The sequence below is a fragment of the Phalacrocorax aristotelis genome, chromosome W (assembly GCF_949628215.1).
Source record: "Phalacrocorax aristotelis chromosome W, bGulAri2.1, whole genome shotgun sequence".
NCBI lineage: Eukaryota > Metazoa > Chordata > Aves > Suliformes > Phalacrocoracidae > Phalacrocorax > Phalacrocorax aristotelis.
This window is the reverse complement of record NC_134310.1, coordinates 9,852,932-9,870,298: the sequence shown is the minus strand read 5'-3', so window position 1 is coordinate 9,870,298 and position 17,367 is coordinate 9,852,932. Positions and strand designations below refer to the sequence as shown.

General features: G+C 43.4%; 1 protein-coding gene across 3 annotated transcripts in view; it reads right to left on the bottom strand.

Moving 5' to 3' along the window:
- The window catches only part of LOC142049462 (single-stranded DNA-binding protein 2-like), a 202,993-nt gene extending 189,408 nt beyond the window's left edge, over positions 1 to 13,585 (bottom strand). For all 3 annotated transcript variants that reach the window (XM_075077202.1, XM_075077203.1, XM_075077204.1), the window contains exon 1: positions 13,454 to 13,585. In XM_075077202.1, coding sequence (XP_074933303.1) covers positions 13,454 to 13,512 — 59 coding nt within the window. In that variant the 5' untranslated portion in view covers positions 13,513 to 13,585. The remainder of the gene's footprint in view (positions 1 to 13,453) is intronic.
- Between the last annotated feature and the right edge of the window lie 3,782 nt (positions 13,586 to 17,367).

Sequence of the window (17,367 nt, the reverse complement as noted above, 5' to 3'; positions counted from 1 at the left end):
CCAGATACAAAAGGAGGAAGCACTTATTGGGAAAAAGAAGTTATACCCTGGTGGAATTGTGAAAAGGTATATAATTGTAGCACAGTCAGTAAAGCAATACAAAATGTTCCACCTCTGGCAGCTGCCTTGAAGTATGGATGTTGGTGTAGGGGACTTAAAAATGATTTACAACTGACCAGTACATATAAGGCCAAGAGAGGGATGATATTTGATTGCAGGAAATCTACAATTCAGAGTCCAGGACATTTAGTTTGGGCAATGAGTGATGGGACCTGGTCCACCCACTTACCGGTGGATGGGAAAGTAAAACAAATTACCCTAGGGATGCCTACATTATGCCCAATTTGGAAGAAGGCTCCCTTTAGAGGAAGTGCTGAAAATCTAAAATTAGTACGGACAAAAAGATCACAAGATGCTGCTGCTGAATGGAATGAACCCTTCACAGGAGTAAAAATTAGATGGGCTTTGGAATCTCTACTAGCCCCCTTATCAACCTACAGGAATAGGGCTTGGTTATATAAGCTAACTGGACAAGTAGAAAGGTTGGCTAGTGTAACTAGGAAAGGGTTCAAACAATTGATTTTGCAATTGCAGGCCACTTCAAGGATGACATTGCAGAATAGGATGGCCCTGGATATGCTCTTGCTAAAGGAACACGGAGTCTGGATACCTGAAGAATAAACTAGATCATTGCTGCATACACATCCCAAATGTAACGCAGGATGTCAAACATGATTTAAGTCTGTTAGGACAGGTAGAGAAAGATGCTCACAACATTCAACTAGATATGCAGGAAGATTGGATAAGTAAGATGATTAATGATCTAGGATGGAATCTCAACTTGTGGGTAAGATCTATCATAAGCACAGTGTTGCTCTCGCTGATTGCAGTTTTGATAATGGTCCTTGTTTATTCTTGCTTAAAAAGGGTTCTAACAAAGGAGATGGTAACAGATAGAAAGGTCACTCTGGCATTGGCAAATGGAAAATATGGTCCAGAAAATTTTGATGTGGAAATCCCTATTGCATAGACGTTAATGAACAGCAATATTATAGATAGGATATTGAATACTAGTTTGTAGTGAAAGTATTGAGAAAATTAATCTCAAAACTTTCAAAGGGGGGGAAATGTAACCAGGGTGATGAAGTTAACCAAACATGAATGCTGCTATACCATCCAACTGAACAACTGGATGGCCTTTACCTCTGCAAACTGGCTCGATTCACCTTCTGCTTCAGCAGTTTCTGCGGCTTGTCGTATAGGACTCCATACAGCAGCCTTCCATCTCCGGTGCTTTCCCACAAGGCGACAGGACCCATCAGTGAACAGGGCATATTGCTTCTGATTTTCTGGCAGCTTGTTATACAGTGGACCTTCTTCAGCACGTGTCACCTCCTCCTCTGGTGATAATCCAAAATCTTTGCCTTCTGGCCAGTCCATAATCACTTCCAAGATTCCTGGGCAACTGGGGTTCCCTATTCGAGCCCATGGTATGTATCGTCTCCTTTGAGCAAAAGGACGCTTGTTCCTAACAGCTGAGACACTAGTCAGCTGCAGTAAAGGTGGAGACATCATAGAAGAAAGTAGCAAAGATATCATCCTGTATTTCCTCCATATAGAAGCTCTCAGAGGAGGAGGTATAATTGCTAATCACCTCAATAAGGTGGTATCCAAAGTACAGTAAGGGTTCCAATAGAAAACCCACATACCAGATAAAGCTGAAAATCGGTGTTTGCATAACAAATCTCTTAGGCAAAACATCACTAATCATGGCAGAACACAGCAGACTAAACAGACCAACACCAATCTTTAACACCAACTGCAGAAAGGACAACATGGTGCTGTGACCAGCAGCTGTTATTATCTCAAACCCTCTGAGCCCCACGTTGGGCACCAAAAGAGACTGTTGTGGTTTACCCAGCAACTCAACCCCACACAGCCGCTCGCTCACTCTCCCACCGGCAGGATGGGGGAGAGAATCCGAAGGGTAAAGCTCAAAGGTTAAGAACAGTTTAATAATTAAAATAAAACACTAACAACAACAACAACGCAGTGAAAACAATGAGAGAGGCGCGAAAACGGGGGAAATGGGAATGAACAACCAAAACAAACAGCACGTGACGCAGCTGCTCGCTGCCCACCAACCTGACACCACCCATCCCCAAGCCACAACTGCTCCCTGCATACCAACTGCCCCGATTAATATACTGGTCATGGCATCACATGGTATGGAATGAATATCCCATTGGCCAGCTTGGGTCAGCTGTCTTGGCCGTGGCCCTGCCCCTCCCAGCCTCCTGCCCGTGTATCAGAGCATGGGAAGCTGGAAAGGTCCCTAACTACTATAGGCACTGCTTAGCAACACTTAGCCAGTACTTAACAGCAACTAAAGCATCAATGTGCCATTGGCACTTTACCAGCTACAGTGAAGAGAATTAACTCTATCCCAGCCAAAACTAGCACAGTACTCCCTTATTTTATTTCTAGTTATATATAGTTGTTATTGTGTAGCCGGAAAGACTTTTTTGACAAGACAGCATGGAAAAGAGAAGCTTTTGCTTGGTCTTTTTCAATGGGTACGTGACTAGGCAGATTTGAAGCTCTTCCCAAGAATCATTCAATAGGATGTTTAACATTTGTATGGAGTTTCTAACTATGAACCTCATTCTGCAGTTTTCATTCTCATGCCATAGAGATGGTTAAAAATTGCTTAGGTGAGTGAGATGAGTCCTAAATCATGATTGAAGAATGAAGATATGAGAAATGCTTTGGTCAGAAGTGTAAAACAAAAGGTTTATTTGTCCCTGTCTTCTAGTTGGGAGGAAATAAAGAAATAAAAGCCTGGTAAATACAGCTCAGCGTTAGTGAGAGCAGTATAGTAAGAGAAGCCTCAAAGAAAGGCTCATTAATAACCAATATAGAAGAGCACCTGAAGCACCACGATCAACAATAAATACTGAGAAATAGTTACCATTTCCAGAACCTTCCCTTCTGTGCTCCTTCCTATTAAAAAAAATCTATTCTTGTAAAATTGCAAAAATTGTATGTTCATAGACTCCCCAAACAGTTTTCCTGCAACTTCTATGTTGTTTCATACAACAGTGATATATTTTATAAGTTAGCCCTAAGGGATGAAACCAGTGTGCAAATGTCAAATCTAAATTTTGTAAAGCAGTCCGGGGGCGGGGGGTGGGCTATCAATATCTTTCACCACCTGAAGCTTGAAAAACTAGCTCACCATTTCCCAGTGACAAACAGAATATCTATCATTGATGGCAATCTGTATCTTATTTTTATGTAGCTTACAGACAAAGCAAAGATATCTCAGTGGCAAAGATAACCATAGCAATGTAAATACATGCAATGCTGTCTTTTCAAATAATAATAAAAATCCACACAATTCTCCAGAAATCCACAAACCCTCCTAAACCTTAGGAAATCTCGGAGGTTTGCTTAACAGCAGCAGAATCAAATGAGGAAAGCATTGCTAAATTTTTCTGTATTTATGAAGAACTCTACTGGTGCCACCAAAAAAAAAAAAAATTTTAAAAAGACAGAAATTATGTAAATTTCACTGTTTTCCTGCCTGGGAAGAGATATAGATATAGATATATCTCAAGGCAGACATTCAAACCATTCACATAGAAGACCCATACATCCAAACAGCCAATCAACCGAAACAGACTTGAGGAGAAACAAAGGGGACACTTTCTGTTTCTTCAAAGCAGCGCAAGCTATGTAGAAAAGAAAAAGAGAAAAATGCCCATCTTCCTTCACGCAGCCAACTGGCAGGGATCAAACTTAAAAGACATTTACAAGTAAGGTCATGCAAAAAAATGGAGCAAGAATACCATGTTCACGGCAATCAAATATTCTCACTTCCTCTTGGTCCTCTCCTACCCCAAGCTGCAAAGAAATCAATAATTGATTTTAATGCTTGTCTCTACATCGTTACTTTGATCATGCATCCTTTTATATTAAACTACATAGAAGTCTCTAATCACCTGGTAATTTTTAAACAAAATTTGTATGTTTGCTGAGCAAGAAAAAAGCATCTTGGGAAAAACCTAGTTTAGAGGACTGCTGAAAGATCAAGATATCTGAACACAAAAAAGCTAATCCCTTCAGAAATTAATTTTGCTTATAACATATGTCTTTTTCACTATTTATATTTTTTTTCCTAAGTTTAAACACTGTTTATATCTATGGATATTACTATTTGAGAGTGCCAATAGAAGTGCTGTTTAAAAAGGTATATAACTGGATATAAAATTTGCATGGTCCGATCCTTCTTTCTCCGAGATTAAAAGTTCATAGAGTTTTGCCACTCAGTGAAACGTTAGGAGGTCCAAACTCCTAATCTGAATTAATCCAATTTTAAGGAATAAGAAGAAAAATTTAAAAGATACTTTTGCTGTCAAGAGATAACAAAAGAGGATGTTAAGAAAAATTTTAGTCTTTTTCCTTTAACAATTTAATTCGGATGAGCCTTATTTGGCTCTGGCACATCATGAGTAGAACAAGAGCTATTGTTCAATACAACTTAGACCAGTTGTTCTCAGGGTACCCAGCCCCCTGAGCTGGAAGACAGGGACAAGGAGCAGAACGAAGCCCCCATAATCCAAGGGGAAATGGTTAGCGACCTGCTACACCACTTAGACACACACAAGTCTATGGGGCCAGATGGGATCCACCCAATGGTACCGAGGGAGCTGGCGGAAGTGCTCACCAAGCCACTTTCCATCATTTATCAGCAGTCCTGGTTAACAGGAGAGGTCCCAGATCACAGAATGGTAGGGGTTGGAAGGGACCTCTGGAGATCATCTTGTCCAACCCCACTGCTTGAGCAGGTACACCTAGAGCAGGGTGCACAGGAACACGTCCAAGGTGGGTTTTGAATGTCTCCAGGGAAGGAGACTCCACAACCTCTCTGGGCAGCCTGTTCCAGTGCTCTGTCACCCTCACAGTAAAGAAGTTTTTCCTCATATTGAGGTGGAACTTCCTGTGTTCCAACTTGTGACCATTGCCCCTTGTCCTGTCGTTGGGCACCACTGAAAAGAGTCCGGTCCCATCCTCTTGACACCCACCTTTCAGATATTTATAGGTATTGATAAGATCCCCCCTCAGTCTTCTCTTCTCCAAGCTGAACAAACCCAAGTCTCTCAGCCTTTCCTCATAAGGGAGATGCTCCAGTCCCCTGATCATGACTGGAGGCTTGCCAATTTACCCACCTACAAGAATATTTACCAATTCACCATCTACAAGAAGGGCCGGAAGGAGGATCTGGGGAACTACAGGCCTCTCAGCCTGACCTCAGTGCCAGAGGTGGTTATGGAGCAGATCATCTTGAGTACCATCACATGGCACATACAGGACAACAAGGTGATCAGGCCCAGTCAGCATGGGTTTATGAAAAGCAGGTCCTGCTTGACTAACCTGATCTCCTTCTATGACAAGGTGACTCGCCTAGTGGATGAGGGAAAGGCTGTGGGTGTTGTTTACCTGGACTTTAGTAACGCCTTTGATACTGTTTCTAACAGCATTCTCCTGGAGAAACTGTCTGCCCATGGCTTGGACAGGCGTACTCCTTGCCGGGTAAAAAACTGGCTGGATGCCCAGGCCCAGAGAGTTGTGGTGAATCCAGTTGGCGGCCGGTCATGAGTGGTGTTCCCCAGGGCTCAGTTTTGAGACCAGTTTTGTTTAATATCTTTATCAATGATCTGGTTGAGGGGATCGAGTGCACCCTCAGTAAGTTTGCAGACGACACCAAGTTGGGCAGGAGCATTGATCTGCTCGAGGGTAGGAAGGCTCTACAGAGAGACCTGGACAGTCTGGATCGATGGGCTGAGGCCAATTGTATGAGGTTTAACAAGGCCAAGTGCCGGGTCCTGCCCTTTGGTCACAACAACCTCATGCAACTTCGCAGGCTTGGGGAAGAGTGGCTGGAAAGCTGCCTGCCAGAAAAGGACCTGGGGGTGCTGGTTGACAGCCAGCCGAACATGAGCCAGCAGTGTGCCCAGGTGGCCAAGAGGGCCAACAGCATCCTGGCTTGTATCAGAAATAGTGTGGCCAGCAGGACTAGGGAAGTGATTGTCCCTTTGTTATTGGCACTGGTGAGGCTGCACCTTGAATACTGTGTTCAGTTTTGGGCCCCTCACTACAAGAAGGACATCGAGTTGCTAGAGCGCGTCCAGAGAAGGGCAACGAAGCTGGTGAAGGGTTTCATTCAGAAGGGCTGTGCTTTTTGAAGAAGATATTTGAGTGCAGAAGTGGAACTATAATTCCTTAATAAATATGTTGTTTCTTGACAGCCTCAGGACAAAATGGACCATGTGGCTGATGGGCTGCATGATCGTGTCATAAATATTCAGTGATTTATGAGAGTGAAAGTAAAGAGTCCACCCAATGCTAGAACTATAAAAGTTGTTGTGCTTTATCAAATATTTGTAATTATAACAGTAAGATCTGATAAAGCAAAAGAACCCTTTGATTTTGCAATGCTAAATATTTTTTTTTATTCTTCTTTTCCCCCAACTGTCAAAGAATAGGGGGCTAGTCATGGAAGGTTCCAATTATTTCAGAATAGGTAAACCTTTGATTTGAGGTGTCAAGGCCTTTGAATAATATAGTGAAAACTTGTCTGATTTTTATTACATCCTCCGCAAGTACTTACTTAAACTTGGTAAACTGCTGTTCAATAGCTTGTTATAGCAGTGTTCTTTGACAACAGAACTGTTGGTGCCTCCTACAACTGTGGTATAGGGGGCATGCTCCATTCTGCTCTGATCCTTTTTTATAAAGAAATAAAAAAAAAACCAAACTGTGACGATTCCAGTGTTAATAAAATATTTATAGAGTATTATACATGGAGAGGATGTTTTAGAAACATAAAGTCCTGTGGAATTAACTTTGTTTTTCCTTTGTGTTATATGCATATTGTGAAATAATATAAATGGAAGTTGATTTTCTGGGTTGGGGTAGGAAAAGTAGTTGATCAACAGATAGACAGAGAGTAGTGCTTGCACACAGGATAGACTACATCGTGAGAAAATACAAAGCTAGGAGAGAGAAAGGAAAGCTTCAGAAGATGAACATTGTAGGACATATGAAAATACACCTTTAGTAATAGTAATATGCTTCACAGACAGATATGAAAGGATGCTTCTGACTTCTGTTGCAGCTACTCAAATTCAGTGCCACAATTTTACTATCTATACATCTAATTATTTATAAAAGAGAGATGTTTACAATTTGAGACTTAATATCTGTAGAAATGAGTAACTGGATGTCGTGGTTTAACCCCAGCCAGCAACTAAGCACCACACAGCCACTCACTCACTCCCCCTCAGTGGGATGGGGGGAGAGAATTGGAAGGGTAAAAGTGAGAAAACTCATGGGTTGAGCTAAAAACAGTTTAATAATTGAAATAAAATGAAATAATAATAATTGTAATGAAAAGGAAAATAACAGAGAGAGAAATAAAAACCAAGAAAGACAAGTGATGCAAATGAAAAAAATTGCTCACCACCAACCGACTGATGTCTAGCCAGTCCCCGAACAGTGGCCCCCCCCCAACCCCCCCTGCATTTATTGCTGAGCATGATGTCATATGGTATGGAATATTCCTTTGGTCAGTTGAGGATGGGTCTGCTGTCCCAGCTGTGTCTCCTCCCAACTTCTTGTGCAACCCCAGCCTGCTCACTGGTGGGGTGGTGTGAGAAGCAGAAAAGGCCTTGACTCTGTGTAAGCACTGCTCAGCAATAGCTAAAATAGCTAAAACATGGGTGTGTTATAGCCCCATGCAGGCTACTATGAAGAAATTTAACTCTATCCCAGCCAAAGCCAGTACATGTATGCACATGCTGAAGCCGCACTTTTTTGTTCTCCTGATGTAGTGTTATTTTTCTTATCCATGTTAAAGTGATACCTGTACTCTTAAGCTAGCAGCAGATCTTTTAGTTAAAACAAACATAAACAATCTCACATCCTTCAAAAAACTGAAAATATTTTTTTTTTCATTGATTTGTTTGCAGGGTTGTTTCAAACTGTATCTAAACCCTGAAATATCTTGGGGAGAGATGCTAGGAACATTTCAAGAGAGATGATAAGAACATTTCAAGAGGACAGGCCAGATGTTCTGCTTTTTGGAATAATACATAAAGTGCCTTAAGTATTGAGGTAGTCTTTGAACCCTGTTTGCTCCACAATATTACGGCTATAAGAACCATAAGATAAAAATGCCATGTATTCCACACTAATTTATGATGTATCTGACTACTCAGAGGTGCTCCTTGGACCCGGCTTACCATTTCCTCTTCCCTCAGCCTGCTGTTTAGCATGGGAAGTTTCCCAGCATTTGTTCTGCTTGTTTTTTCATCCAACATATAAGAGCCAGAAATTGGCTCTATAAATTAGTAGGGCAGGTTCATAACATTCATTGACTTGATTTAACCCATAAGTTACTCTGTGACATTCCTCCAATAAAGATATTGAGGCATAATTACATAATACTCTAGATTTTTTTTTTCTTCACATTCAAAGTTTCAGATTCAGTAAACAGTCTTTTTCCAACTCATAGGTGATCTGCCTCTTAATATTTTATATTTGTTATTTAGACTCCCGGAATGTCACTGCTTGAAGTGTTTGAAGTATGAGTGTTTTCTAGTGCCAGAATTATCTTTTGTCTATTTTTTAAAGTAACACTGCTCATAAAATGAAGTAAATTTCAACTGTCTGAAGAATTTGTGTGAATAAGTAATGTTCAACTATAGTATCTACAAGAGTTCAGCAGAATTGTATTGGCATTCTGTTTTCTTAATCGTCAAATGTTTCAAGTAAGTCAAGATGTTTGTATACAGAAGCACTACACTTAGGTCCTGCATGGAAGGAAATATGAGATGATTCCAACAAATCCAAACCAGTTTGAGTGTCTCTCTAATGTAATATGATCCAATATGATGCACAAGTTTCAAATGTGTGATTAAAGATGGTAAAGCATAGTGTTGTATGCTTTAGCAAGATCATTTCTTTTTATGCAGTTTTCCCAGCACTCTAAGAATTTTCCTTTCAAAATGAAGTAATGCAAGATTATTGAATCCTAGCTTATTTTCTGGGTTAATTTTCCTCAAACATCATGGTTGCTATGTTTATTTTATAGCTGACATGACCCCATTTTGCTGGCCACCTTTATTCTTCTGAGTACAGAAGGCAGTTAAATGTAGGCAGATTGTGCTTGCATTTCAGTACCTTGCCTGCTTATAGAAATGAAATAAACTTAATGATGTGCATGTTTGTACCTGCAAAACAAAACAAAGTTGGATTTGCTCATTTGAGTAAGTCACTTTCAATTTGAAAAATACATAAGAAAAAGCGGTACAGTTCAGATTTGGGAATCTTGTTGGCTACGAGATTCATTTTGGATTAGAACCAGTGGAAGAAAATATCTATAGCCTTTCAATCCCTGCAGTATCTGTTAGCAGCCTTCTAGAGGAGCATCCCAGTTGAGGGGAAAAGTTAGCCTTGGCAGAAAACTCCAGAGCAGAAAAGGAGCAATCATTTACTCAGTTTGCTCATTTACCCTTCTCCGAATACCTTCAAACTCCACAGGTCATACCTCAGGGCAGGAATACTGCATATATTACAAAACTGCTGTAGTAAATGTTTCAGATTTATGTGATGGGCAGCAACTGTGTGTTTTGGTGGTGTACGGGGAGGGGAAGTATTTTTCTCCTCCCATCAGGACTGCATTATTTGGTGTGTTGCCCCCCCGCCCTGGTTCCAGTGTGCAAAATACGTTCATATGGGTGAGCCACCTCTTTTACTATGTTTTGAATACTTTCTTCCCTAATGTAGTTTAATTTCAGCAGGGAAGGGAAAGAATTTATGCTGGTTTGGTTCTTTATTTCTGTTAGAGCTCTGTTAACAACTTCTAGCTAAGGGAGTTCTTGATATTTTAGCCTGAGGTATTTAGATATGTTAACCTCTTTATATATTTTTCCCCTGATAATATATTAATTGGGGGGAAAAATGGCTCTTGTTAGTTAATGTATTCATGATCATGCTTGCCAAATTGCCTGTATTTATTCCCAGGAATCTGAACACTTCAGATTTTGGGGGGAAGTTTGGATCCTGGTCTAAACTGTGACAGATGTTAGAAGAAGATATTCATTGAATCTTCCTCTTTATTTTTAAAGGAATATATTTAGTATTTAAAATGTATGTAATTGATATTATGCTCAAAAAACCCACTCAAATTAGAATTAAATAAACTAAAAGGATCAAAGAATCATAAAATGGGAACTGTTGTTATATTATTAATTATATTCATAAATAACATTAAAAACTTTGTTCCTTATTTTTTCAAGTATCTTTTGAGCAGCAGGATGTTCTGTCTTATTCCTAAGGTTACTGTTTTATTGATTGCCTGGCTTAGACTGATGTAGTTCTTTAATATTTGAAATACTGTACTTGCTGGCACATCTTGTATATACAGCATTTTCAAGTTTCTGAATCTGCTCGAGGGTAGAAAGGCTCTACAGAGAGACCTGGACAGGCTGGATCGATGGGCCGTGGCCAATTGTATGAGGTTTAACAAGGCCAAGTGCCGGGTCCTGCCCTTTGGTCACAACAACCCCACCCAACACTACAGGCTTGGGGAGGAGTGGCTGGAAAGCTGCCTGCCAGAAAAGGACCTGGGGGTGTTGGCTGACAGCTGGCTGAACATGAGCCAGCAATGTGCCCAGGTGGCCAAGAAGGCCAACAGCATCTTGGCTTGTATCAGAAATAGTGTGGCCAGCAGGACTAGGGAAGTGATCATGCCCCTGTACTCGGCACTGGTGAGGCTGCACCTTGAATATTGTGTTCAGTTTTGGGCCCCTCACTACAAGAAGGACATTGAATTGCTGGAGCGTGTCCAGAGAATGGCAACGAAGCTGGTAAAGGATACAGACACAAGTCTTATGAGGAACAGCTGGGAACTGGGGTTTAGCCTGGAGAAGAGGAAGCTGAGGGGAAACCTCATTGCTCTCTACAACTACCTGAAAGGATTTTGTAGCAAGGTGGGTGTTGGTCTCTTTTCCTAAGTAACAAGTGATAGGACAAGAGAAAAAATGGCCTCAAGTTGCATCAGGGGAGGTTTAGATTGGGTATTAGGAAAAAATTCTTCACCAAAACAGTTGTCAAGCATTGGGACAGGCTGCCCAGGGAATTGGTTGAGTCACCATCCCTGGAGGTATTTAAAAGATGTGTAGATGTGGTGCTTAGGGACATGCTTTAGTGGTAAACTTGGTACTGTTACATTTACAGTTGGACTCAATGGTCATAAAGGTCTTTTCTAACCAACATGATGCTTCGCTTCTTTGATTTTTACATCCCTAGCCCAATTCATCTGCAGCTGTGCCTTGGCTTTTCTGATCCCCTCCCCTGCACTCCCAGGCCATACAACTATAATCTCCCCAGGACGTGTATCCCTTCCTCCACTGCCTATGCATTTTGGTTTTGTGTTTTAGTTTATTTAAGAGGTCTTGACTTAGCCAAACTGGCCTCCTGCCTCCCCTGCCTGGCTTCTTGCATGTCGGGATTGAGAGCTCTTGCACCCTAAGAAAAACATCAGCAGGACTCAAGTAGTAGTGAGCTAAAAAGAAAAAAGACTAAAAATATTTTAATATTTCAGTGCTAGAATCAAGAGAGCTTTGTGTAGAGTTTGTATCACGTAGACTTTGAATAGTGGAATTAAAATAAACCTATAGGGCTACTGTTTGTCCAGTCAGATGCATCTCATGTTCTCTTATCTAGTCCCTTAAATACTGTAGCAAAACCCACCTCTCCAAAACAAAAACCCACCACCACCAAAAAAAAAAAAACAAAAAACCACCCAAAAATACAAACCCAGAACACTTCTAATTGAAGAGTCAAGACAAACTGCCTGAACGAAAACTCATCACTTATGTTTGGACTATTCATTGTCATGTTAAATGCAATTCTGAAGCAATACTATTTTTGCAGAAGACAGATGCAAACATATTTTCAGTTAGAGGTCACCTGACCCTCTCAACCTTCTACAGGCTGCAGCAGACTGACTCAGTAGCCTTGAGTCAGTTAAGCCACCAAAGCTACTTATACACTTCCTCCTCCCACTTTGCTGTATTCAACTTTTCCTCCACAACCATCACCTCCTGCCTGTGCTAAACCAATCTCAGTAGTGCAAAGCAAAGCTGCAGCTACAGTGAACTTAAAGAGACACTACTCGAAAGTAATTTTTCCTTCCAATTACCTTGCACCTACTATATCTGCAAGTAATGTATAACATTATATCTGAAGGAAATAATTTTAAAACCCCACTCAACCAAACAACACTGTTTATTGTCCCACCACTGCCACTATATTTACCATGGACATTTGACTGCATGTGCTACATGGTCAGTTTTCAGCATTTCTCATGTGCACTGTCAAGTTTCTCCCAGTCTGAAGTCTTTTAATTTTTTTCCTCCTGTGTATGTTTAAATAAAGAAATCCTTACACGGTTTTAACAGATTTTATTTATATTTTTCGTATCACAGTGCCAACACCTAAAAAGTAGCTCTAGGCAGACTATTTCAGCATTAGCCAATTTTAACAAAGTTCTAGCGTTTGGTGTCCCTTTTACACACACACCCTGACCATCTGCCTTCTAAAAGATTTGCTGGGGGGGGTTAACAGATGAAAAATAAACAAAACAATGAACACACCACTGCTTTCCCCTGTATCTTGAAACACAATATCCCTCGCAAGTAGTCCCCCGCCCTCCTTGCAGTAACCCCATTTTAACTCCCGGAGAACAATGCACTTACTTCACTCCGTGCCCCCTCCCCGGCCAGGCCGCTGCCCGCACCCCGGGCCCGGCCACGGCCACGGCCGGCAGGGCCAGCCAGGCAGAGAAAAGGAAGACAAACAGGGAGAGGGCAGGAAGATACACGGTCCCGATGAAAAGTCCCTAGCGCGCCAACGGCTCAACAGTCGCCCTCCCTGACCGCATCCCGCCGCGCAGAGGAGCGGGAAAAAGGGGGGAGATGGTCTCCACCAGCACGACCCATGCTTCCCTCCTTCCCACTCACCCAGACTCTGCCAGCCCCTCCTGTCCCGCCACCTCTCCCGCCGCGAGGCGCTGAGGGACCCCTTCCCGGACCCTTCTCGCCTGCGGTGCAGAGGGCAACCTCGATCACCTCCCTCCACATCGCCCCCAGCCCCCGTGTCGGGCCTCCCTGTCCACCGCGGTGCGAGAGCCAGGGCCCCCGCAGAACAACTCCTCCCTGCCTCCCACCGCCCCGGCCCGTTCCCGCCCAGTCCCTTCGGCTCTCCACGGGCTCCCCACTCCTTTCCCGGAGCGCGCACCTACCCATATCACCCGCGAGAAGGAAAGTTACGTTGTGCAAGGCATGTGTGTGTGTAGGCGCCCGGTCATGCAGGCTGTACTCACTTCTCCCTAGCCTGGCTGTCGGACGGGACGCTGCTGTTGCTCTTGCCTTTGCCATACATGCCTGCAGAGAGCTCCGACTGTCACGCACCTGTCAACCCATCACAGCCTCCACGGAACAGCCTCGTCACCATGGAGACGCTGCCACACAGACACCCCATTGGCCCGCCACGCAGGAGAGCACACCCCCCCGCGCGGTGATTGACAGACAGAGAACAGGACAGAGTGTTTCCTCCTACTCCGTCTCGCTCTTCCCACCCTCTCGGCTCCTCCTCCTCCTCCTTCCTTCCTCCTCTCCCCTCCCCCGCTTACTCTCTCTTCCCCGGTGCAAGGGGGAATTAGAAACGGTTCTAGAAGGATTTTAAACAACTAGCTATTCTGAGCGCGCGCTACCCGCCCTCCGTTGCTACCGGCGAGAGAGAGCACGGAGAGAGGGAAAGTGCGGACTGGACTCGGCAGCTAGCACCATCAGGCAGCTCCCAGCCTCCCCATTGTTTAGCCATTGTTTAGCACAGGCCACCATGCCTGCCGCCCTCCCTGGCACCCCTCCCCCGTCGCTAGCCCACTGAACCAGCTGTGAAGTGCGCTGCACCCCACATCCTCCGCAGGCTGGGGGCGCAGCCAGCGTGGAGACGCCTCTGTCACCCCCCTGGGATCTAGAGCCGCCCTGCGGCTGCCTCTGTCCCCCTCATCCCTGCCACCCCAACTTCAATAGTAGAATAGTAGAAGATATGGAGAAAGTATGTTGTTACCCTGGAAACTCCAGAGAGACACAGATCACTGCAACGTGCTGGGGCCTGGCCCATGCATACCAAGCCCTGTTCAACAGCATTCAGTGCTCCCAAGGGGAAGAGAAGGTCTCTGGATTGAAAGACAAAGTGACAGGCACTGCAGCCACTCAAACCCCCACGACTAGTACTGCAACTGAACCAGAAAAACAACACAAACCAGCCCTTTTCAGTGGTTTAGCTGGTAAAAACTCTGTGGTGGGCTGAACACTGGCTGGCTGCCAGGTGCCCACCAAGCAGCTCTATCACTCCCTGTCCTCAACTAGACAGGCGACAGAAAATCTGTAAAGGTACGTCACATTGATGCTCATGTCCCCAAGAGTCGGGCCACTGAAAAACATCAAAACAAACCAGCAGGTAGATCAGGCTGCCAAGATTGAAGTGGCTGAGGTGGATCTGGACTGGCAGCATAAGGGTGAACTATTTCTAGCTCGGTGGGCCCATGACACCTCAGGCCATCAAGGGAGAGATGCAACATACAGGTGGGCTCGTGATCGAGGGGTGGACTTGACCATAGATGCTATTGCACAGGCTATCCACGAATGTGAAACATGCGCTGCAATCAAGCAAGCGAAGCGGGTAAGGCCTCTGTGGTATGGGAGACGATGGCTGAAATATAAATATGGGGAGGCCTGGCAAATTGACTATATTACACTCCCACAAACCCGCCAAGGCAAGCGCCATGTGCTTACAACGGTGGAAGCAACTACCGGTTGGCTAGAAACATATCCTGTCCTCCATGCCACTGCCCAGAACACTGTCCTGGGTCGCGAAAAACAAGTCCTGTGGCAACATGGTACCCCAGAGAGAATTGAGTCAGACAACGGAACTTATTTCCGAAACAACCTCATAGACACCTGGGCCAAAGAGCACAGCAATGAGTGGGTGTATCACATCCCCTATCACGCACCAGCCTCTGGGAAAATTGAACGGTACAATGGACTGTTAAAAACTACACTGAGAGCAATGGGGGGAGGGGTCAGACATTTAAACACTGGGATGCACATTTAGCAAAAGCCACCTGGTTAGTCAACACTAGGGGATCTGCCAACCGAGCTGGCAATCAGAACTCTCATGTACTGTGGAAGGGGATAAAGTCCTTGGTAGTGCACATGAAAAATATGCTGGGGAAAACAGTCTGGGTTCTTCTTGCCTTAGGCAAAGGCAAACCCATTTGTGGGATTGCATTTGCTCGAGGACCTGGGTGCACTTGGTGGGTGATGCGGGAGGATGGAGAAGTCCGATGTGTGCCTCAAGGGGATTTGATTTTGGGCGAAAACAGTCAATGAGCTCAATGGCACAATGTGAACTGCTATATAATATTGTATGTCATCTCTTCTGTGGTTGCTATATGCCATGTCAATGATATCATAGTACAAATCTCCCAATCCATGGAAGATGAACTTTGATGAAACAAGCAAAGTGCAGCAATGATGGAACGAAGACCGACTTTGGTATGCAGCAATCCAACACCACGCACACCATCTCTCCTGCCCTGAAAGACTGCTATGACAGATGGACCCAGTCATGGACTGGGTGAATTCAATGGACATTTTTATGGACATTTTACAGGGAAGGTCGTAGACTAAGGGAATGATGTCTGTGTATTATGTCAAAGGATGGGAAGGGGAGGGGTGGTGGTTTGTGAGGTTGTATTGGATAGTATGGGACCTGGCATGGCATAAATGGTATGTCAAAAGGGGTGGAGAATGTGCTGGTTTCGGCTGGGATAGAGTTAATTCTCTTCACTGTAGCTGGTAAAGTGCCAATGGCACATTGATGCTTTAGTTGCTGTTAAGTACTGGCTAAGTGTTGCTATGTGGTGCCTATAGTTGTTAGGGACCTTGCTAGCTTCCCATGCTCTGATACATGGGCAGGAGGCTGGGAGGGGTGGGGCCACAGCCAAGTCAGCTGACCTAAGCTGGCCAATGGGATATTCATTCCATACCATGTGATGCCATGACCAGTACATTAATCGGGGCAGTTGGTATGTAGGGAGCAGTTGTGGCTTGGGGATTGGTGGTGTCAGGTTTGTGGGTGGTTGTATCATCTTTATGTTTTGGTTGTTCATTACCCCTTCCCCTGGGTTTTGTGTCTCTCTTGTTCTTTTCCTTTTCACTGTGGTGTTGTTGTTAGTGTTTTATTTTAATTATTAAACTGTTCTTATCTCAACCCTTGAGCTTTACCCTTCTGATTCTCTCCCCCATCCTGCTGGTTGGGGAGTGTGTGGTTGTGTTGCCAGTTAAAGTACAAGTACAGTTTCATGACTTAGATTCCTGAATCGGCCCTTGCTAAAAGCTGTCTGAAATTTGATAGTTAGATTAATTTATGATTTTGAAAATCAACACAAGTGGGCAGAACTATACATTGATTTTGTGTTTTACTGTAAGTAATTGAGGAAAGTAATGATTTTGTGTTGTAAGTTATGTTGTTTAAGTAACTGTTATACAGTTATGAGTAATGTTTCACTGCAGATTTTCTTAATATTAATCTATAATGTAACTAGCTACAGTAAGAGAAAAATCAGTTTGTAGCTATCCTATATCTCAGACTGGGTAATGATAACATATGCTTTAAAATTCTAAAGATCTTCAAGAATAAGATACAGTTTCTAGAAAAAAGTTCATACATGTCCAAAAGAAAAGCAAAAGCTTGTAAAAATTGAATAATTTCAGCTTTCTGTGTTAAAGTGTTTTTTAAAAAAATGCAGCCCAAACCTGCCCTTTTCAGTGGCTTAGCTGGTCAACACTCTGTGGTGGGTTGAACCTTGTCTGGCTGTCAGGTGCCTACCAAGCTGCTCTATCGCTCCCTGTCCTCAGATGGACAGGGGAGAGAAAATCTGACAAAAAGCTTTGTGGGTCAAGATAAGGACTGGGTAGATTTGAAGCTCTTCCCAAGAATCATTCAATAGGATGTTTAACATTTGTATGGAGTTTCTAACTATGAACCTCATTCTGCAGTTTTCATTCTCATGCCATAGAGATGGTTAAAAATTGCTTAGGTGAGTGAGATGAGTCCTAAATCATGATTGAAGAATGAAGATATGAGAAATGCTTTGGTCAGAAGTGTAAAACAAAAGGTTTATTTGTCCCTGTCTTCTAGTTAGGAGGAAATAAAGAAATAAAAGCC